Source organism: Panthera tigris, chromosome B4 (genome assembly GCF_018350195.1).
Source record: "Panthera tigris isolate Pti1 chromosome B4, P.tigris_Pti1_mat1.1, whole genome shotgun sequence".
Classification (NCBI taxonomy): domain Eukaryota; kingdom Metazoa; phylum Chordata; class Mammalia; order Carnivora; family Felidae; genus Panthera; species Panthera tigris.
Window position 1 is genome coordinate 34615888 of NC_056666.1, and position 22813 is coordinate 34638700.

At 44.2% G+C, this 22813-nt stretch overlaps 1 protein-coding gene across 1 annotated transcript; it reads left to right on the forward strand.

Moving 5' to 3' along the window:
- Positions 1 to 4102: 4102 nt before the first annotated feature.
- On the forward strand, positions 4103 to 21692 carry HDHD5 (haloacid dehalogenase like hydrolase domain containing 5). The gene is made up of 8 exons (XM_007092864.2): positions 4103 to 4250; positions 9919 to 10122; positions 11180 to 11292; positions 13102 to 13195; positions 14532 to 14565; positions 16761 to 16935; positions 20429 to 20617; positions 20806 to 21692. Exons 1-8 carry the CDS (start codon positions 4125 to 4127, stop codon positions 21137 to 21139), a joined length of 1269 nt encoding a protein of 422 aa, XP_007092926.2. The 5' UTR covers positions 4103 to 4124; the 3' UTR covers positions 21140 to 21692.
- Positions 21693 to 22813: the final 1121 nt, after the last annotated feature.

Here is a 22813-nt window from a genome sequence, read left to right on the forward strand (position 1 = left end):
GGTGTGTGGTGTGTGTGTGGTGTGTGTGTGTGTGTGTGTGTGTGTGTGTATGTCCCTTTACTAACCACCACCTACATCCACCCACCTCCCCTGTTGTCTGCTCCCCATCCTCCACTCTCTTTTAGCCACAGCATTCCAGCCCTTCTTTTTTTGGAGGCATTCCAGCCTTTTTGTCTGCTTCCTAGTATGAGGCATAAAATGCCAATTTCCTTTATTCCCCCTTAAAAAAAAACATTTTTAACTGTTTATTTATTTATTTTTTGAGAGAGAGAGTGTGTGAGCGCATGCACACACGTGCTCAAGCGGGGAGGAGCATAGAGAGAAGACAGAGAGGGAGACATAGACTCTGAAGCAGGTTCCAGGCTCTGAGCTGTCAGCACAGAGCCTAATGTGGGGCTTGAACCCATGAACTATGAGATCATGACCTGAGCCAAAGTCAGTTAATACTGAGCCACTGAAGCACCTCCCTTTATTCTCTTTTTATGTGGAAAAGGACACGCCTATTTTTAACCAGGTACAAGGCTACATTTTCCAACTTTCTTTGACACTAGGTGTGGCCATGTGATTAAGTTTTGGCCAGTGAGGTATAAGCAGATGTGGCACACCTTGGAGGTATTGTGAGTTCAGTTCCAAACCACTGAAACAAAGTGAATATCACAATAAAGCAAGTCAAGTAAATTTTTTGGTTTCCAGTGCATTTAAAGTTAGGTTTATACTATACTGTAGTCTACTAAGTGTGCAGTAGCACTATGTGTAAAGAAAAACCCCTGATATACCATAATTTAAAAAATACTTTATTGCTAAAAATGCTCACTACCATCTGAGCTTTCAGCAAGTCATAATCACTTATCACAGATCACCATAACAATATAATAATATGAAAAATTTTGAAACATTGCAAGAATTACCAAAATGTGATGCAGAGACATGATGTGAGCAAACGCTGTTGTAAAAATGGCACTGATAGACTTGCTCAAAGCAGGGTGGCCACAAACCTTCAATCTGCAGAAAATGCATTATCTGGGGGCACCTGGGTGGCTCAGGTGGTTGTGTCTGACTCTTGATATTGGCTCAGGTCGTGATCTTGCAGTCGTGGGATCAAGTGTTGCGTCAGGCTCTGTGCTGTCAGCACAGAGCTTGGGATCCTCTCTCTCCCTCTCTCTCTCTCTCTGCCCCTTCCTCGTTTATGCTCTTTCTCCCTCAAAATAAATAAACAAACATTTTATAAAATGTATTATCTGTGAAGTGCAGTAGAATGAGGTATACCTATGTAAGACTTCTGGAAATTGTACCTGTAGGGAGATGGCATACCCTTTTTTGTCTCTTTTTTCCTGATGCCTGGAATATGAACATAATATCTGGGTTTGAGCAGTTGTCTTGGACCATGAAGTGGAAGCTGTGCAGTGAAGACAGTAAAGGAGCAAAACAGGAGCCTGGGTAGCTAATCAGCTGATGGAGTCACAATACCAAGCCTCACTGTTCTTTCCCAACTTAGTTTCTATGAAAGAAACAAATTTCTACCTTATTTAAGCCCTACTCTTTGGAGGTTTCTGTTACTTATAGCCAATCCTAGTCCTAACTAACACAAAGTATGTGCGTAGATATGAGCAGGCTTATGCACTCAGGTGCACATACAAATATATGTGAACAAGTTTATAGGGACAGCAGGAGTATGGATATTCATTCATTTGCCTACTAATTTAATTGAGCACCCATCAAGTGCAAGTTACCACAATATGACCTATGAGGATGACAAAGGTGAATCAGAGAGGCACCTTGCTCTCAAGGATTTTTCTTAATCGTTTCTGGCTTACGAACTCCTAGAGAATCTAAGGAAGACTTACCAATATTTAAACACACACACACATACACAAATACCCAGAGAGTATTAATTACAATAGCCATATTGGAACCTCCCAGATATACGTGTTCTGTCACCTTTCCTGAAACAAACCAGGCTACTTCTGATTCCTGCCAGGGATGGCTCAAGTTTCATGGAGCTCAGTGCACAGGTGGGGAAGATAGAAAGCAAAGCAGATCCAGATACAGAACACAGTGACCCAGGTTGCAAAACCTCTGGAGATGGAATAGCAGTGATTATGATATAATTGTGATCATCAAGCGTATTAGTTACCTCTTGCTGTGCAATAAATTACCCCCAAACTTACTGGCTTAAACAACAAACACTTATTATTTCCTAATTTTTGAGGGTTAGAAATTCAAGAGTGACTTGGCTGGGTAGTTTTGTCTTACAGTTGTTCATGAGGTTTTGGCCAAGATGTCCATGAGGGTTAGAGGACCTGCCTGAAAGATGGCTTTCTTCACATGACTATTGGTGGGGGGGCTTCAGGTTTTTACCCTGTGGGCCTTTCCAGAGAGTTGGCTTGAGCGTCTTTAAGTGCATTTGAGTGTCTTTAAGTGTATTTGACTTCCTTAGAATGAATGAGCCAAACAAGAACAAGGTAGAAAAGCCACAGTATCTTTTAGGACCTAGCCTTGGCAATCACAGTGTTACTTCTACTTCATTTTTAAAATTTATTTATTTATTAATTAATTACATTTATGCATGCTTCATTTTATTTATTAAATATGCATTAAGTCCGGGGCACCTGGGTGGCTCAGTCAGCTAAGTGTCCGACTTCAGCTCAGGTCATGATCTCACGCTCCGTGAGTTTGAGCCCCGAGTAGGGCTCTGTGCTGTCAGTCCAGAGTCTGGAGCCTGCTTTGGATTCTGTGTCTCCCTCTCTCTTCTCCTCCCCCTCTCATGCTCTGTCTTTATCAAAAAATGAATAAACATTTAAAAAAATTTTAAAAAATATGCATTAAGTCCAGCCCATACTCAATAGGACGGGAATAAACACCTTTTTAGAAGAGGATTGTCAAATAAATTGTGGACATATTTTAAAATCATTACACCAAGAAATCTTGTACCTGCTAAAGCAGTTTCTAGGTAGTTTGATAGCAGGAAGAGATTAGGAACATTTCAATCTTGGAAAGCCACATACCCTGGCAGAGTTTATGAGTTGGGCTATGATAGGTTTAGTTAATGTGAATCAGTCTGCCAGATCTTGCTCAGTTGCATCTGAACTGACAAAATTAAGATCTTGGCCTTCGAAGTTGAAGATCTGAGGATATTGCTAACTAATCTCTGAGTTAGCACAGTCTCTGTCCATCCCTGACGCCCCCCTTGTTTCCTTTTACCTAATGCTAAATATATTGTGGACTCAGCCATTCTTGGTGTAACTATATCCAGGGGACAGATCAAAGGTCTTAAAGGGGGCATCTTACACATTTCAAATGGTACAAACAGCCGTGCTCAAAAGCAAAGGTGTTCGCTTAGTTATCTGACCCTCTTTTGGGACAGTTATTTTCTCCCTTGTATTCTAGTCCTGATTCAACCTCCCTACAAAGTGTAAGTTTGCAGGATTATTTATGCATATAGTCTCCCCAGGAATTAGCACACAGTCGGGCAGGAGGGAGGACCATAGCAAATATTTACTGAAAGACTACAAGAATGAATAATTGGTATCCTACAAGAATTCCTTGATTGCTGTTCAGGACACTTGAACATCAAAAGAAAACTTTGCCTCTCCCTCCCCCTTGCAAATAAGGATTGATTCCCTCCACAGTTTCTTTTCTCTCATAAAGTCGCCGAAGGTTGAGGGAGCTGGGACTTCAGTCTGAAACGCATGTTCCAGGAAGTCCGCAGGTACATAGGCCGTGCATACTGGCCTGTCACCCCAAGTGTCCGTCTACTAAGGGCCAGACTTTGCCTGCGCCTCTTCGCTCCAACAGAACCCCCACCACGGCCCGCCGGGCAAGAACTTTCTGCACCTGGTTGAGTACCGGCCCCTGTTCCTGCCACTACCCCTGGCCTGCCCCGCCCCGCTCGTGCTCAACCCCATGCCCAGCTTGACTCAGAACTCAGCCACACCCCTAGCCCCAACTGGCTCGCGCCTCACCGCGCTTCCAGACACGGACTCTAGACTACAACTCCCGAGATGTCTCGGGCACCGATCGGCCCGAGAGCTCCCCGGCCGCTGATTGGCTGCGCAGCGGGGACGTGGGCGGGGACGGCCGCGGGCCGTGGCGACTGTCTGCACGTGCGCGCGACGGGCGGCCGGATGGCTGTGCTCCGCAGCCTGGCGGCGGTCGGTGCGGTGCCGGGGCTCTGGTGGGGGGCGGCGCGCGCGGCGGCGGGGCTCAGGGGCCGCTGCCCCAGAAGAGGTTACGCCGCGGACTCCGCACAGGTGAGAAAGTCCAGGTTCCCACCGAGCAGGTCCTCAGGGCTGGGGATGGGGCCGGAGCCGCCGGGAGGGAGGGAGGGGCCGGGCCACTCCGGCATCCCCGGCCTCCTGGGAAATGGCTTTTACTAGGCCACTGACCTCGGTGCGCTTCGTTCTTTCCCAGAGCACGAGTGTCCCTGGCGCGTCCCGCCTCCCCCTCAGTCAGGGGATTTGCCGTGCCTTCGGCCTGAAAGAAAAGTTACTCCAGCTAGAGAATGAACAAAACAAACCCAAAACGCGCACCAGGATTGTTTCTTGGCCGTTCGCTGCTTTCATCTCCAAAGTTACTCCGCGATTTCTGTGTTTCTGTTTTCCTGGTCAGAGTGTGATTCTTGCATTTCCTCTGTGATTTTTCAGGATGAGAATCTTTCGGTTTTGATATTTCAGCTACATTTGAAAGAGATTTGGGGACTCGCGATAGACTCCCCTCTGGGATCCGCGCCTATATAAACGGACAGCTCAGAGATAAATGTGGGTTTTGTGCGACTTTTTTACTTTGGTTCCATTCGCTTGTGGGCCGTGCTTATAATGAGCCTCTGTTACATGCAGAATGTAGGGGAAGCTCTGAGGGGCTAGAGGAAGAGAACTGGTGCAGGGTCCCCAATTTGTCCCGGTGCTTAAGTGATAATTCCACAACTTTGGAGGTAGATATAACCCTGTAGTAAGGAAGCTGAAGCTTGGAGTCAAGTTTTTAAGTACTTTTCTTTGTAAGGTCAAACAGCTGGTGGACAACTGTGCCAGGACCTTAATAAGGCAGGTAGTCAGATCTGTCACCCTCACTTCCCCCTGGGCCATTTGTCTTTTTTTTTTTTTTTTTAAGAGGATTACTTCGTTTTCTAAAATCACAATTTCTGTGTGTAATGATGATAGTATTGTACATTTATGTAGTGCTTTCACGGTAACCCTTTGATAATTTTAAATACTTATTTTTAAAAACAGCACTTTGTGCCACACACTTCACAATTACTAATTTATACAATTTTTATGACAACTCTATGAGGTAAGTACTGTTATTCCATTTTACAGATGGAGGGACTGAAGCACAGAGAGGTTAAGCAACTTGCCCAAGGGTGTACAGCTGGTAAGTGGTAGAATCCGGAATCCAGGGCAGTATGGTGCCAGAGTCCTAGCTCCTAACAGCTATGTTATCACTGTTCTCATTTTTGCATATGGAGCAGCTAAGATTCAAAGAAGTTAAGTGACTTGACTAGTGCCACAGAGCTAAAAGTGGCCATGCTGGAAGCATGGAATGAGACTATTTTGGTAAAAGGACTTTTTGTCTTATAACGATTGTATTGACTCTAGCGTCTTTGCAGGTGATATTTCCAAGTGACTTTCTGATAGAGTAGAAAAAGGGAAGAAAGACATGTAGCGTCAGCATTTCAGAGTACTAGCTTTAGAATTGAATCCTGCCTGTACTGTTTACTAAATGACTTAAGGCAAATTACTTAGCTTCCTAAGCTTCAATTTCTCCATTTATGCATTGAGGATATTACTTACCATGCAGTGTTTTTGTAAGAATATCTGTAGGGTATTTTCTCTGATATATGTAGGGTACTTTGCACAATGACTGGCAGATAGTAAGTTCTCTTAAATGTGGAAGTGATTGGAGTAGACAGTAGACAGTTCTAATGCTGTTGTTGAAAACATACCAAACCAATTCCAGGTTAGAAGCAAAAATACAAAGGAACATCTTAGTAGCCCCTTCACTTCAAACTAATCTTAAAACCACACATTTTGGGGCACCTGGGTAGCTCAGTTGGTTAAGTGTCTTGACTTCGGCTTAGTTCATGATCTTGTGGCCGGTGAGTTTGAGTCCTGCATCGGACTCTGACAGCTCAGATTCAGGATTCCATGCCCCTCCCCTTTCTCTGTCTGTCTGTCTGTCTGTCTCTCTCTCTCTCAAAAATAAACATTAAAAATAAAACCTAAACCTAAACCATACATTTTATCAGTGCCACAGATAAGAACTTTAGGATTTGGCCTAATACCCAGGACTAGTTAAAAACAAAAGATAACAAAACAAGTGATAGCAGAAGAAAAATCAGAACACAGATACAGAAGAGAATGAAAAGAAAAATGAAAAAAAAAAAAAAAAAGAAAGGAGGTCTCTTTCTATATAGATAACTTTGTTTAAAGAACTTAATAAACTTTATTTTTTAGAAAAGTTTTAGGTTTACAGAAAAATTGAACAGAAACTGTAGAGGAATCCTATATATATTCCCCCTTCCCCCAGTTTCCTGTGTTACTAATATCTGGGTGTTAATGTGGCACATTTGTTACAACTGTACCTTCACTTTCTTGTTACTGAGTGCTTGGTTTCTCTGTATACATTCATCTAAGGGTTGGAGGTGTATGATTACTCATTTATATAGTTAGAGATGAGGGAGCCTTAAAGACATTGCTAAATTGTCCTGAAAAAGGTTTTCGGTAGCAGGGTCTGTGGATTCTTATTTCTAAGAGAGCAACTTTTGTGGCTATTTAGGATATGGGCATTAAAACTATGTATGGTTAAATTTTGTAGCCATCAGCACAAATGAGACATTTTATTTTTTTTAACTATGTAAGTTTTCAAAAATCCAAAAACCAATAATATGAACCCATATAACCATCTCCCAGATTTAGCAGTTAATGACAGTTTGCCACACTTGCTTTGCTTATGTTCCTCCCCTCTCTTTTTTTTCCAGTGTTAAGCTTTTATTTTTTTATTTTTTGTTTTTTCCAGCTGTAAGATTTTAAAATGAATTGCTGATTTCTTATCACTTTACCCTCAGATTCTTCTGTGTGTACGTCTAAGAAAATGACATTTTAAACATAACTACAATGCTGTCATACCTAACAACATTAGTAATTCCTTAATATAACTTAATATCCTATCCTTTTATTTTAATGTTTATTTTTGAGAGAGAGAGAAAGGGAGAATCCCAAGCAGGCTCCGCGCTGTCAGTGCAGAACCCTCTGCAGGGCTTGATCCCATGACTTTGAGATCATGACCTGTGCCGAAATTGAGAGTTGGACACTTAACTGACTGAGCCACCCAGGCGCCCCCTAAACAATTTTTTTAATTTAAGTAATCTCTTTCCTCAATGTGGGGCTTGGAGTCATGACCCGAAGGTCAAGAGTCACATGCTCCACCAGCTGAGCCAGCCAGGCGTCCAAAGAATGATTTTTTTTTTTAAAAAAAGGACAATGTTCAGAGTGCCTGATTGGCTCAGTAGGAGGAGCATGTGACTCTTTATCTCAGGGGTGTGTTGGAGCCCCATGTTAGGTGTAGAGATTACTAAAAAAAAATAAATAAACTTAAAAAGGACAATGTTCAACTTTGTAAGTCCCAAGAAATACATATTGAGAGAGATACCATCATTTTTAAACTTTTAAATTAACAGGACCTTTGATAATTAACAAACTCTTTGATACATATGAAAATTATTATCGGCAAGCATAAAGTGCATTACCAGTGGCCGTGTAAGTTGACACATGTTTTTATTTTTTTACTTTAAGCTTTAAGTTTGTTTATTTATTTTGAGAGAGAGAGAGAGAAAGAGGGAATGAGCAAGGGAGGGGCAGAGAGAGGGGGACATAGAGGATCCGAAGCAAGGAGAGCCTGATGCGGGACTTGAACCCATGAACTGTGTGTGATATCATGACTTGAGCTGAAGGCCGATGCTGAACCGACTGAGCCACCCAGGTGCCCCATTTTTATTTTATTTTAGTATTTATTTATTTTTGAGAGAGAATGAGAGAGCGCATGTGAGTGAGCGCACAAGCAGGGGAGGGGCAGAGAGAGAGAAGGAGACAGAGAATCCAAAGCAGGCTCCAGACTCTAAGCTGTCAGTGCAGAGCCCAGTGTGGGGCTCAAACTCATGAACCGTGAGAGATCATGACCTGGGCTGAAGTTGGACGCTTAACCAACTGAGCCATCCAGGTGCCCTGATACATGTTTTTAGAAAACGTTTGTCAATAGGTTACACATCATTAAAATGTTTGTACTCTTTTTTTTTTAAGATGATTTTATTTTATTTTTAAGTGTTTATTTTTTAGAGGGGGGAGGGGACAGAGATGGGGACAGAGGATCTAAAGCAAGCTCTGTACTGACAAGAAGCCTGATGTGGGGACTTGAACTCATGAACTGTGAGATTATGACCTGAGCCAAAGTCAGTCACTCAATTGACTGAGCCACCCAGGAGTCCCAAAATGTTTGCACTCTTGACTTTTTTTTAAGTGTATTTATTTATTTTGAGAGAGAGAACACAAGCGGGGGAGAGGCAGAGAGAGAGAGGATCCCAAGTAGGCTCCATGCCCCAGCGTGGGGCTTGATCCCACAGACTGCGAGATCATGACCTGAGCCGAAATCAAGAGTAGTCAGACACTTAACTGACTGGGCCACCCAGGTGCCCCTGCACTCTTGACTTATTACTCCTACTTTTATGAATCTAGCTTAAGGAAAAACCAGTAATCATGAAGAAGTTCTTTATAACATTATTCATAGTAGCAAAAATGTAGGAAAACGTAAGTATCCAAAATAGGGGGAAATATAATGTTAGTGGAGTATTCACTGAGAATTATGTAGCTAGAAATGATGTTTAGGAGATAGAACTATGTATATTGATATGGAAAGATAAATAAGAGATACCAAAAGTATTTAAAAAAAAAAAGGTCAGAAGGAAAAGAAAATAAAATATAATGCCATTGTGTGTTAGTTAACAGATAAGAAGTTATTACTATAGATTTATAAAAAGTTCCTGGAAACATACAAGATAGGAAACAACACTAAGTGGAAGAAGGAGACAAGAAACTTGAGAAATTTTTTATATCATCTATAGCAATTGAATTTTTTTTTTTTTAACTCCGTGTGTGTTGTAATAAAATTGTAAAAGATGATTATGAAGGCTGTTGTAACAGATAAAAATATTTGAATGTCAAGCAAGAAGAACAGGATGTAAAATCGAACATATAAAGTGTAGTTGTAGCTATGTGATAAGCATAAGAATAGAAAAAGAAGAGTCTATGGTCATACCACCCTGAACACACCCAATCTCATCTGAAATCAGAAGCTAAGCAGGGTCAGACCTGGTTAGTACTTGGATGGGAGAAAACAAAGAGATGAGATTGGTTATGTTAAAGTGCTGGAATGTTTTTGAATTTCTGTATTTTCCACTTAAAAATTCTTTTATATTAATTATGTAAAGATAGTTTTAACCAAATACTTATATCCTTAAAAATACATGACAAGGGACTAATTCATTTTTATAGATGGATTTGCCTTATCAGAAATCCCATGTCCTCATTTTCTTTTTTTTTTTTTTAATGTTTATTTATTCTTGATAGAGACAGAGCATGAGCAGGCAAGGGGCAGAGAGAGGGAGACACAGAATCTGAAGCAGCTCCAGGCTCTGAGCTGTCAGTACAGAGCCCTACGCAGGGCTCGAACTCACAAACCACAAGATTATGACCTGAGCTGAAGACAGATGCTTAACCGATTGAGCCACCCAGGTGCCCTCCATGTCCTCATTTTCTATTCAAAGCTCTAGGTGACCTGGGGATAATGAGGCACACCATTTTGTAAGGGTCTTTTCCTTCTTCCCCTTTGCCTCTTGACTCACGCTGTGGTGATTCTCTTTCCACTGTGCAGAGCGCGCCCACTTTTGGGTTCCTGTTGGACATCGATGGAGTGCTGGTGCGGGGTCACAGAGTGATCCCTGCTGCTCTGGAAGCATTCCGTAGGCTGGTGAACTCTCATGGGCAGCTGCGGGTGCCCGTGGTCTTTGTCACGAATGCTGGGAACATCTTACAACAGAGCAAAGCCCAGGAGCTGTCAGCCCTGCTGGGGTTCAAGGTGAGGCAGGTGGAGACATGGAAGCCCAAAGACGTGGTTCTGGTGGCACCCCCCTTCCAACTCTAAGCTGCCTTTCCTGGGTTCGGGCAGTGTTGCATAGCCCTCGGGCATGGCCAGTTGGGTCAGTACTAGAAAATAACTTGAAGTTCAAGCTTAGACTCATGAGTAGAGCCTCATCAGCATGGGCATTTTTTTGTATATCATTATGCGTTGAGCACAAAAATCCTGCCCATGGATTAGATAGTTTCAGTCTGCTGTCTTTGTATCCATTTCTTTTCTAGGCACCAGGATTGTCTGTTTTGGATTGTCAGCCCCTGGAAAGCAAGGGTCACATTTTCCTAAATCTCTGTGTACCAGGTGGCACTCTTGTTTCTCATAAATAAGTTGTACACAACTGAATGAACACTGTCCCCCAAAAGCAGTCCCTTTTTGCCCATTTGGAGCTCCACTTGGTATATCAACATTGACACATCCTTCTTTGTTAAGGGTGGATTTAGTTTTTGGAAACAGCCCTTTGGAACCAAAAGAATAAATAAAGTGGCTGATTGACTGGGTTCAACATTGCTTAGGGGTGAATGCAGAGCAAAAGAGTACAACTGGTTCCCTTCTGTGCCTTCCAGAGAGGGTTCCAAAAACATTGTGAATATTGGCTGCATTGTTGGAGTTTGTATTATATAAATGTTAAAAAGTTAAGTCTTTAAGTAGAACTGAAAACAGAAAGTCAGAGGCATATTTCTGTGACAATGACAAAGAACATGCACATAAACCCTGTGGTCTCCAGTTGGAGGAACTGAGAACAGGTTTGGTGAGTGGTCAGAACCCACAACTAATGGCATTTCCTGCTTGTTTGTTTTTTGTGGCAAGAGCCAAAGTAGGTTCTTTTCACACCTGTTTGGGTAGTGTCTAGAAGTGTCCGGGTGCCAGAAAAGGCTGCCCCCACTTTTTTTCTGCACAGATTTTTTTCCTTTCTAAGTGAAAGAAGCCACCTATCTCCCCATTATTTTCCCTCAACTGTTGTGTCACCTCTGCTGTCCTCTGTCTTTGGCTGTCTGTACAGGTGGAGCCAGACCAAGTCATTCTCTCTCACAGCCCCATGAAGCTCTTCTCCCAATATCACAACAAGCGGATGCTGGTGTCTGGGCAGGGGCCCCTGGTGGAAAATGCCCGAGTGTATCCTTTTGGTGATTCTTGCTCTGGCTGAAGAGGAGAGGACAGGACTGGAGTTTTTCCTTCCACGGCTGAGGGGGGACCATAGTGAGGTGTTCTGACTGCATGGTGCCAGAGCTTATGGGATATGTGGTAGGCTCTGGAGGGAGGGAGGATGGCTCCCAGGTATGGCCGGTCCTGGTTCCTGATAGTTTCCAAAAGCCAGCCCACTGAATTGGAATCTACTGGGGAGCTTAAAATACAGGTTCTTGGGGGCACTTGGGTGGCTCACTTGGTTAAGTGCCTGATTTTGGCTCAGGTCATGATCTCACAGTTTATGGGTTCAAGCCCCGCATCAGGCTGTATGCTGACAGCTCAGAGCCTGGAGCCTACTTCTCAGATTCTGTGTCTCCCTTCCCTTTCTCTCTCTGCCCCTCCCCTGCTCATGCTTTCTTTCTCTCAAAAATAAATAAACTTAAAAAAAATATATATAGATTCTTGGTTTACTAGGTCTGAGATTAAAAATCAATCTGTATGTTAAAAGAGAAAACTAATTAGGTTTGGGAACAACTGCTCTAGCATTGTTCTTTGGGGTGCTCAATCAACTTATCAACTAATATCTACAGTGAACCTTTTGGGTGTGTGTACACTCAAGAGGCAGAAGACTTGGTCCCTGTACTCAAGCAGCTTATTCATTTGCTCATTTTGTGAACCTGTGTTGAGCACTTCCTCTGTACCAGCCCTGTGCTGTGTGCTCTGCAGGGGCAGGGAGACCAAGAGAAGCACATGGGGCTGTGTCTTCCTCAAAAGGTTCATGCTTGAGGAGGTAGGAGTAGCACACCCAGAAAGGATGCAGGAGTGTTTAAGATGATACATGATTGAAGACCAAGGAGTGCAGTACAGGTTCTGAGAGTCACAGGTGTTGGGAAGGGAGGATCTGGGATTGGGAATGACTGGTGGCTTCATGGAGGGATGTGGCTGTGCCACGGGAGATGGTTATGGTTTTCCATGCGGGGAAGGAGGTAAGGATGCTGAAGAGAGCAGGGAAGACATGGATCCCCAAAGCAGGAGATTGGATTGGGACAGGGTGGGGAATGAGAAGAGGAAGAGTGGTGTCTCGGAAAGGAAACCTCAGAAGTAAGGGCAAGAGGCCAGCGAACTTATTTATGTGGGCAGGAGAGTCATTGCAGGTGTTGTTGCTGTTAGGGTGATCTAATGGAAGCATTTTTGAGAGATTCATTTTGAAAGTAATCTGAAACCATGCCCAGTTAAGATTTTAAGTGGGAATTGAGGACAAGAAAATGGAGGCAGGTCTTGGAGAGGAGAGGTTGGTTGGCACTGGCATTCCACTCTTCGTGGGCTCCCCAAACTGTCTGAATCTGGCTTCTCCTCAAGAGTTAGCTCACGTCTGACTTCTCTAGACTCTGTCCAGCTACCAGCCCACTGAGGAGTCTCCTCTTTTGAACTCAACACATGTGGCAGCACTGTTCACAGAGTGCTGGTTTAAATGGGCCCTGGGCATGTAGTGAGCTTGAGGCCAGAGATTCTTGTGTGCTTCTGTGCCCTGGTAGTGCCCAGCATAGGACCTGGCACCGGAGTGTGCCCAGTGACCACCGATGCATTCAGTGATGGTGTGCATACATGCTCTGCCTGTGCAGTCATGGCTTGTCCTCCAGGATTGCCATGGGCCTTGCGGGGCTGTGTCTGGGCTCTCGCTGGTTTACTCCTGTCTGGGGATTGGGTGGACTAGTTTGGTTGGGACTGTGTTGGTTCCCCTCACCTTAGAGGCATCTCCCAGAAGTGTCCAGCTTTGCTTTCCTAATCTTGCTGTAGACTGGGCTTTGAGAATGTGGTTACTGTGGATGAGCTGCGAATGGCCTTTCCTGTGCTTGACATGGTGGATCTCCAGCGGCGGCCAAAGACCACGGTAATAATGAGCATGCTCCTGGGTGTCTCGTGTTTAGTTTTGTCCTGTTATTCCCCACATGGGTTCTTCTTACCAGCCTTGCAACCCCTCCCACTAAGAACTTCATCTTATCCATCTTGGAGAGGCATATCTGGCCAAGGATTTTGTTCCCCAGATACACAAGGATGGCCCAGAAGAGCAACTGGCTCCTAAGGGCTTTCCTTTCTGCATCGTTTGTAATTAGCTGAGAATCCCTTTCAAAGCCTTAGCATTTCCAGTGAGGAGTTTTATATTTTACCAACTGGCTTTTTGAGTGTTGCTTGGATTAAAGAATCATTAACCTTTGTGAAATTAATCATTGCTGCTACTTTATACTGAAGCTTGCTATGGAAAGTTGTCCTTATGAGAAACAGCTTGCTTTTAAAAGTAACCAGCAATTCTGAGTATGTCCATATTCCTTTCGGGTTTGGCTCTTATTTGAACCACTGATTTGACTTGTTATCTCTTCTGATCACTAGTTACGGAGCCTCTCGTTGATCTTTTAGAGTATGACTGCCCGCCCTTGATGGCCTTTGGCCCCCCTTCCTCATGTGAACTCTATGTCATATGGCCTACAGTTTAAGTCAAACCACTGTCAAAATATGGAAAAATGTAGTTATAAACAAATAAGCTTAACTTTTGTTTATGTAGCCTTAGTCCTTTCTCTGGAGCTTTCTGATTGAATAGAGCACTTCATTGCCTTTGAAAGCTTTCTTCTAGGACCATGCAAATTATGTGGAGAACTAGAATGTCAGAGTTGGAACAGATCTTAGAGCAGCTCAGAGACTGAGCCCTGTGCAGAGGAAGGGACCTGCCCCAGGTCACATAGCTGGTTAGTAGTAGTGCCAGGACTAATAGTCTAGAAAAGGAACGGACTCCAGGAGATTGGTAAACTGAAGACTCCTGCCTCCTCATCTCATGTTGAGAGAAATGGTCCATCATGCCCTGATGGCCTCCCTTTTCTCCATAGGCTTACCTTCATCTGAGCTACCTGATTCTAGACTCTTGCTTGGCTTATAACTTACCTCCTGTCCTGGAGAAGGACAGCTGACTAGCCCTTCCTCCTGGGAGACTTTCATATGTGGGTTCCCTCAGACTGTTCTGTGGTAGCCCTGCTCTTTCTCTCTTTACTTTTCTTTGTAAATTTTTTTCCTCAGTCCTATCTGGCTTCTCCTTGGCTTGGACTAGGCCTGGGGGTGGTCTTTGATCTGTCTAAAGTGTGTCTTTCCTCCTGCTACCCCTTGAAACTGGTTGTGTGGCTGTCTGGTAGTGGACTGCGACTGTGGCATTAATGGGCCTATTCTTTGTCTCTTGGCAGCCCCTTCTAAGGAACGACTTCCCTGCCATTGAAGGTAATGAGGTCCTCTGCTGGGATGGATAGGCGTGGCTCTGGGTGCTTCTCCTTTTGGCCCTCCAGGCTGTCCTAGTGCTGCTCTGTGCCTACAGACTGGTAGGGTTGCTAGGGGCGTTGGATGTCAGGTCGTCTGGGTTCTAGTCTCAGATCTGCCACTTACTACCTCTGAGACATTTGTTTTTAATCTTTCCTTCCCCATGTCACTTGCCTTAGTATTCCAGAAAAATTGTAAGTGTAGAAAATCTTAGCATGGAAAGGCCCCCAGAGGTTATCTAAACCAGTGTTTCACAGCTCCATTAAACCCAGTTCTCCCTTGTATAACAAAAATACCATAATGTCCTCTTTACTACTCTGCAGTGAAGTTCACTGATACTGTGTATTAATTGAATACATACTGAATAATACTGTATATTAAAAATTAACTAGTTCAACATAAGCCCTATTTATGTATGTATGTATGTATGTATGTATGTATGTATGTGTTTTGAGAGAGAGTGCGTGAGTCGAGGAGGGTCAGAGAGAGGGAGAGAGAGAGAATCCCAAGCAGGCTCTGCACCATCAGTGCAGAGCCCAGTGCGTGGCTTGAGACCACGAACCATGAGATCATGATCTGAACCAAAGTCAGACACTTAACTGACTGAACTACCCAGCTGCCCCTAAAGCCCTAATTGTAAGAGGGAGAGATAAAACAAAAATTTTTTAGTAAGGTAATATGTACTTCAACATGTAAATGATTATTCAAGAAGACATAATAAAGTAGTGAAATAATAATACAAAACATGGAATCACCATGAATGTTACAGCTACAAATGCAGCCTGATATAAGTGTAATAGGTGTGATATAGGTGTGTTTTATTTGTGACTCAGAAATTAGGGGCAGCATTGTCATTGGTGAAGTGATTTTCCAAAATAGGGAACAACTATTGGTAAAGTTTTGAAAAGATAAAGTGCAGTCTTTTGACTTACATGATAGTTGCATTTTTGGAAAATGAGTGTGTATGAAAACTCTACCAAAAAATACTTTATGTTTACATGTAGAATTAAATTAGGGCTTAAGCTCAATTAATTATAAATAGGTTTTTCACCTTTGTGAATGTCAGATGGAACACTCAAATGTTAATAGGGGCCGGTTTTTGATTGTTTAGTAGGAGTGTCCTGAGCATCTAGCATTCTTGGCCCCCTCCCATGATCCCTTGCCATGATCATTACTATTAAAATACATCCTCCAGGGGTGCCTGGGTGACCTAGTCAGTTAAGAAACCAACTTCTTCTGCTCAGGTCATGATCTCACAGTTCATGGGTTTGAGCCCTGTGTTGGGCTCTGTGCTGACAGCTCAGAGCCTGGAGCCTGCTTCGGGTTCTGCATCTCCCTCTCTCTCTGCTCTTCCCCCACTCGCTCTCTCTCTCTCTCTCTCTCTCTCTCAAAAATAATAAATAAACATAAAAAATAAAATACATCCTCCAGTTTCTAGAACACCTCCCTAGGGGGCAGTACTTCCCCCTTGAGACCACCGGTTTTGTTCAGTCGCTGGCCTTGTAGCTTATATTGGCAGCTACCATTTGCTAAGTGCTGTGTGTCCAGCATGGGTTAAGTGTTTTATTACATCATTTTTATCCTAAACGATAGTAGGTATTGTTATTACATACTTGGGAAGGCCGAGGCTTAGAGAATGTAAATAACTTGCCCACATTCACAAAGGAAAATTAACAGGGACTTGGAATGCAGGTCTGTGTCGCTCTGGATCCCCCTGTCCTAGCTGCTAGGTTTACAGGCCTCTGGGGCTCAGAGAGAAGTGGCTGAGGAAGATGAGCCCTTTGCCAGGTACTTGTGAGTGAGGTGGTCAGGAGAGCATTAGTCAATCGGAGGAAGCAGGCTTGAGACTTGGCTGCTGGTTTTCTTTGTTTTCAACTCTTCTGTGAAGTACTGGCGAATACAAGTGAAAAGTGGGAGCCCTTAGGAAGTGCCTTCCTGGGTCCTGGGCTTTGTTCACCTTGGGTGAATGGGTGAGTGGCTCTTTGAAGGCTGGTTCTGGGAACTGTGCCCTTGCAGGGGTGTATACTGTGGAGGAATAGCTTGTGGTTGGGTGGTGCCAGCTGGCATCAGCTGGCCTTCTAAGGGCCTTCCTCCTGCCAGCCACAGAGGGCAGGCAGAGTGCCCTGCAACCCTCACCTCCATTCCTTTACTCTTTAAAGGGGTACTCCTCCTTGGGGAGCCAATCCGCTGGGAGACCAGCCTGCAGCTGATCATGGATGTCCTTCTCAGCAATGGGAACCCTGGGACTGGTCTGGCAACAGCCCCCTATCCCCATCTTCCTGTCCTGGCCAGCAACATGGATCTCCTTTGGATGGCTGAAGCCAGGATGCCCAGGTGAGGACACAGAGTCTCTGGGTTTGACTGTGGTGGCCACTGCCATCTGTTGCCTGGGTGGTCCTGCTGACAGTTTCCTACCATCTGGGCGGTCAGTACTCTGGGCGGTCAGACCCCTGCCTGAGCAGAACCCATATTTGTCACAGAAACTTAATCTTCTGGGAGGATTTTCAATGGGTCACTTCTAATTATTAAACGAAAAGTATAGCTTACAGAACATTGAAGATATGTTGAGATGATCTTTAACGCATGATCTTTGCCCTCCAGAATCTTAACAGAACATGTTATTTTTTTTTAAGATTTTTATTTTTTTTAAGTTTATATATTTTATTTTCAGAGGGAGAGAGAGAGAGGGAGAGAGAATCCCTAGCAGGCTCTGCATTGTGAGCCCAGAGCCTGATGTGGGGCTTGAACTCACGAACTGTGAAATCATGACCTGAGCCAAAATCAAGTCGGATACTTAACTGACTGAGCAACCCAAGTACCCCTTTTTTAAGATTTTTTATTTTTTAAAGTAATCGCTATCCCTAATGTGAGGCTTGAGCTCATGACCCCTAGACCAAGAGTTGTGCACTCCACCGACTGAGCCAGCTGGGCTCCCCCAGAACATGCTTTGTTTGCCTGTGGAGCCCAAATGATGGATGACTTCTGAGGCCAGCAGTACAGCTGCTCCTTGCATTGTCCCTGTAGCACGAGTTCTTTGTTGTTTCTTTCTGCCCTTAAGATGTAGGGGCAGGGTATGCAATAATTATTCTGATGATTGTGTAGGCCAGAGAGCTTGAGACCCAGTGGGTAAGTGACTTTCTCAAAGGCACAATGATATTGAGCAGGCCCATGTTCTCTGCTCAGCTGTTTAAACCTCATCTGGCGTGTCCTTTTTGGAGGCTAAGAACAGTCTAGGCAGCGCTTTTCCTAGCCCTTGAGGGCCTTCCTGGAAGGGCAGCTATGGCTATTGTGTACTGTATGGCTGCTCTTAATCTGCAGGCCCAAAGTCTAGAGTTTTCTTTCTCTGCTACTTACTGATTCCCAGTGCACTCTGTGAGTGATCCATCAACAGAGGGCAGCAGGCCCAACACTTGATGCGACTGAAGTCATGTCACTCATTAACTCCAAAGAGATGAGTGTTACAAGTGTTCCCTTGTTACTTTAAAAGATATATTTCTGCAAGGGCACTTGTGTGGCTCAGTCGGTTAAGCATCCAACTCTTGATTTTGTCTCAGTTCATGATCTCACAGTATGAGATCGAGCCCTGCATCGGGGCTCTGAGCTGAGCATGGAGCCTGCTTAGGATTCTCTCTCTGTCTCTCTCTGTCTGCCCCCACTTGTGCTTTCTCTTTCTCTCTCAAAATAAATAAATATTTTATAAAACGTATATTTCTGCATGCTGAGGTTAGATATTTTTTCTGAAGTATTCTTCCTATAGTTAGTGTGTGCTGACACTAGGTGAGAGGGGTTTGGTTATGTAGGCTGGAACTGAATAGCCAGGGGCAAATTTCAGTTTATAAACTAAATTTGAGATTGATTTTCTTTCTTTTTTTTTGTTAAGTGTTTTTATTTATTTACTGAAAGAGAGCGTGTGCAAGGGAGGGGCAGAGAGGGAGGGAGAGAGAGAATCCCAAGCAGATTCTGCACTGTCAGTACAGAGCCCGACGCAGGGCTTGAACTTGTAAACTGTGAGATAATGACCTGAGCTGAAACCAAGAGTCGTACACTTAACCGACTAAGCCACCCAGGCACCCCGAGATTAATTTTCATTCAGTAATTTAAAAATTGAAAATAAAATTTGTCACATAAATAAGTGACACTGAAATACAAGTTTATTTGTTTTTTAATTATTATTTTTAAATTTTCTTTTTTTTTTTTTTTTAATATATAATTTATTGTCAAGTTAGCTAACATACAGAGTGTACAGTGTGCTCTTGGCTTTGGGGGTAGATTCCCGTGGTTCATTGCTTACATACAACACCCAGTGCTCATCCCAACAAGTGCCTTCCTCAATGCCCATCACCCATTTTCCCAGCCCCCATCAACGCTCAGTTTGTTCTCTGTATTTAAGAGTCTCTTATGGTTTGCCTCCCTCTATAACTTTTTTTTCCCTTTCCCTTCCCCCATGGTGTTCTGTTAACTTTCTCAAGTTCCACATATGAGTGAAAATATATGATATCTGTCTTTCTCTGACTGACTTCTTTCACTTAGCATAATACCCTCTAGTTCCATCCACGTGGTTGCAAATGGCAAAATTTCATTCTTTCTCATTGCCAAGTAGTATTCCATTGTATGGATATACCACATCTTCTTTATTCATCCGCCGATGGACTTTTGGGCTGTTTCCATACTTTGGGTATTGTTGAAAGTGTTGTTGTAAACATTGGGGTAACATGTGCCCCTATGCACCAGCACTCCTGTATCCTTTGGATAAATTCCTAGTAGTGCTATTGTTAGGTCATAGGGAATTCTATTTTTAATTTTTTGAGGAACCTTCACACTTTTCCCTAGTGGCTGCACCAGTTTGCATTCCCATCAACAGTGCAAGAGGGTTCTTGTTTCTCCACATCCTTGCCAGCATCTGTTGTTTCCTGAGTTGTTATTTTAGTCACTCTGACTGGTGTGAGGTGGTATCTCAATGTGGTTTTGATTTGTGAAATACAACTTTAATATGTTGGACAGCATCTGTTAAGATTTGGTTTAGCAGCCAGGGATGAAAACCCGAAACAAAAGTGTCTTAAACAAGATAGAAGTTTCTTTCTTTCTCATGTTAAAGAAGTATGCGATAAGCAGTCCAGGGCTTGTGTGGAAGTCCCACCTATCTGGGACAGGTTCCCTCTGTCTTCCTGCTGTGCAGTCCTTGGCTCTTAACAGCATAATCCAAAATGACTGCCTGAACTCCAGCCGCCATATCAGCATTCAGGCAGCAGGACGAGTGGGGAAGGATGGAACAATTTTATACTCCCCAATTTTACACTTGCTAATAGTTTAGCCCAGCACTTCTGATTTCATTGACTCTTTGCCTGTAGCTTATTCACATGGCTGCTCACCTCGCTGCAGTGGAGGCAAGGGAGTACTTTTTACATCGGGTCACAATATGGTAAGCTGCAAATTGACACTGAGAAAGAAGGGGAGAATGGCAACCAGTAGTTTCCACAAATTTAAAGCTGAATTTAAACTTCAGTTTGTGGAGTCTTGACTGCTTGGGTTGTAATCCTAGCTCTGCCATGTTGGTCAAGTTACTTAATCTTTATGCCTCAGTCTTCTCACTGTAAATGAGGGGAATGACTGCTCTCTCATGGGGTTATTCTGAGAGGTAAGTGTGGTATGCCATTTCTAGTGCTCAACAAATGTTAGTAGGTAACAGCAGGTCATAAAAATAGGTAATGTCATTCTTACTAGAAATAAGTTCACTTACCTGTCACCAACAGGGTGCTGGAGTGAAAGGTATAGGGTCCTGCTTAGGGCCTGTGAGGGGAGGCCTGAACTGCTGAGCTCTCTTTGACAGGTTTGGCCATGGCACCTTTTTGCTGTGCCTGGAAACCATTTACCGAAAAATGACGGGCAAAGAGCTGCGATACGAAGGCCTGATGGGCAAACCCAGCGTCCTCACTTACCAGTATGCAGAGGACCTGATCAGGCAGCAGGCGGAGAGGCGGGGCTGGGTGGCCCCCATTCGGAAACTCTATGCTATTGGGTAAGTGCTGCTCCAGCTTCTCATCCCTTTCAAGGCTCCCCCTGCTCTTCCTCCATACCTGCTCACTCCCTTGTTTCCTTGTATCAAATGCACGCCAGTTCCACAGCTGTCCTTTGCTCTCTTTACCTTGTAACACTGAACTGGGTTTTTTTTTCTCTTTCCTTTTCTGGTATGGCTACCCCTGCCAGTGATAATCCTATGTCTGATGTCTACGGTGCCAACCTGTTCCACAAGTACCTGCAGATGGTGAAGCATGATGGGGCAGAGAAGCAGGGGGCTGGTGGCTTGTGGAGGCAACGACCCTCAGCAACGCAGAGCTGCGCCTCTATCCTGGTGTGCACTGGTGTGTACAATCCCAAGGGTCCAGAGCCTACCCAGCCTGTCCAGGGTGCAGAGGAGGCTCCATTCCATGGGCACCGGGACTTCAGCTTCAGCCCGGGGCTCATGGAGGCATCCCACATCGTGAATGATGTGAACGAGGCGGTGCAGCTGGTTTTCCACAAGGAGGGTTGGATTTTATAGTGAGGGCTGTGCATTGGAGGCAAGGGGGCAGGAGGGGCCCTGGAACATTATGGGAGTCCTGTTGACTAGCTTCTGGCCCAGATCGCTGGGCATCAAGTCAGGGCCGCTTCCTGTGACACTTTCTGCTGCCCCACGGGGTGTTATTAACTGGTCACTTAGAAGAAGACACTGTTTTTCTTCTCCTGCTGGGCAATAGCCACAGAATTGTATCTGGGTAGCATTTTGGGTAGAACAGTCAGGATTTTCTGGGCTCAGTTCCTGTCTGATTCTCCCGGCAGTCTGACCTCAGGCTAGTTCCTTTACCTCTGTGCCTCAGTTTCATCTCTCATTTCAGTAGGGACTTCTGAAAAAAGGGGAAGTGGTAGGAAATAATGTGGAAATTTCTACAGAGCCTTGCCTGCATTGAAGGCACTACTGCGTCACTGCATGCCAGCAAGGTATGTCGCTAACACTAAGATACTGCTTTTTATTGTATTTTAGCTTATTGCCCAGAGACTTTTGGGCTTATTTTTTTTTAATTGAAATAATCATAATAAAAATTCATTATGCTGTCTATTGTGAAGTGCTTCTTGGAAGGTACTAGAAAGTCCGGTGGGGGAAGAGTAGTGGGTGAGCAATGTGGGTGATCTTGAAGCAAAGAGATTGGTGCCATTTTGCTCCCATAAGGTGCTGATGTCTTTGCTTTCCTACCTCTGTTCTCCCTCCCACCACCAACCCACCCCCGACCTGCAAAGCCTGAGTCTGTCTAGGAATTAGTTATGCCCAGGCTTTGGTATGTACTTGGCAACTTCTCTGATACGGAAAAAAAAGATCTTGCTTATGGTTTGTTCAGAAAGAACAAATCACACAGAATCCTGTGTGATTCTGGAAAGAATGTGTTTCTTATATTCCTTCCTCTACAAGCAATCCAATTTACTTTCCATGGTCTGTGTTGCCAAATCCCTTGGTCATTTCTTGCCCTTGTGTTACTCCAGCAGTCATTTGCATGTGACACAAAGCTGATGACTCCCTCCCCTCTTCTCAAAATACTCTTTACTTCTCTGTATCTCACTGACTTCCTGACCCTTTTGTTTGGATGCCTGGTAGTCATTCAGAGGGAAAGAAATATAGGAGATTGAGAAGGAGTGGCCAGTGAAATAGAGTCACAAGAGTCTAGGAAGCTGAGTGAACATGTTTCACAAAGGAGGGAGTGATGAGCTGTGCTCCCTCTAGAAGTATCAGAGCTTGGCTGTGTCCAAAGCTGAGTGCAGTCTGACCTTACTCCTAGCACCCTGAGCAGCCTGGGTCCTACTCTGGGTCCTGCTGCAGCCCCTGCCCTGTAGACACAGCACTGAAGATAGTAGGCTGAAGGCTTAGACACCCTTGTCTTCTCTCTCATCTCCTACGGCCAGTCCATCAGCACATCCTGCAACTTTGCCTTCAGAATGTACCCAGAGTGTGAGCATTTTCCAGCCTTCAGTGCCTCCCTGCTCCAGACTGTTGGCTCCTCTGGCGTGCGTTGTTGCGGCACACTCCAGTTTGGCCTCCCTGCCTCATCTCCTCCTCCCTCCCCACTGCTTTCCACTCAGTAGCCCAGAAGCAAAATCCTAAGTTTGACCTCTTCTAGGATCAAAACCCTCCATGACTTTTCATCTCAGAGGAAAAGCCCACATTCTTTACTGCAGCACAAATGCC

Bases quoted from the DNA above. Each gene is read 5' to 3' on its own strand.
- HDHD5 (XM_007092864.2), top strand. From the start codon at position 4,125: ATGGCTGTGCTCCGCAGCCTGGCGGCGGTCGGTGCGGTGCCGGGGCTC. The intron at 14,566-16,760 runs GTAATGAGGTCC...TACTCTTTAAAG, and splicing joins CGACTTCCCTGCCATTGAAG to GGGTACTCCTCCTTGGGGAG. The intron at 16,936-20,428 runs GTGAGGACACAG...TCTCTTTGACAG, and splicing joins GCTGAAGCCAGGATGCCCAG to GTTTGGCCATGGCACCTTTT.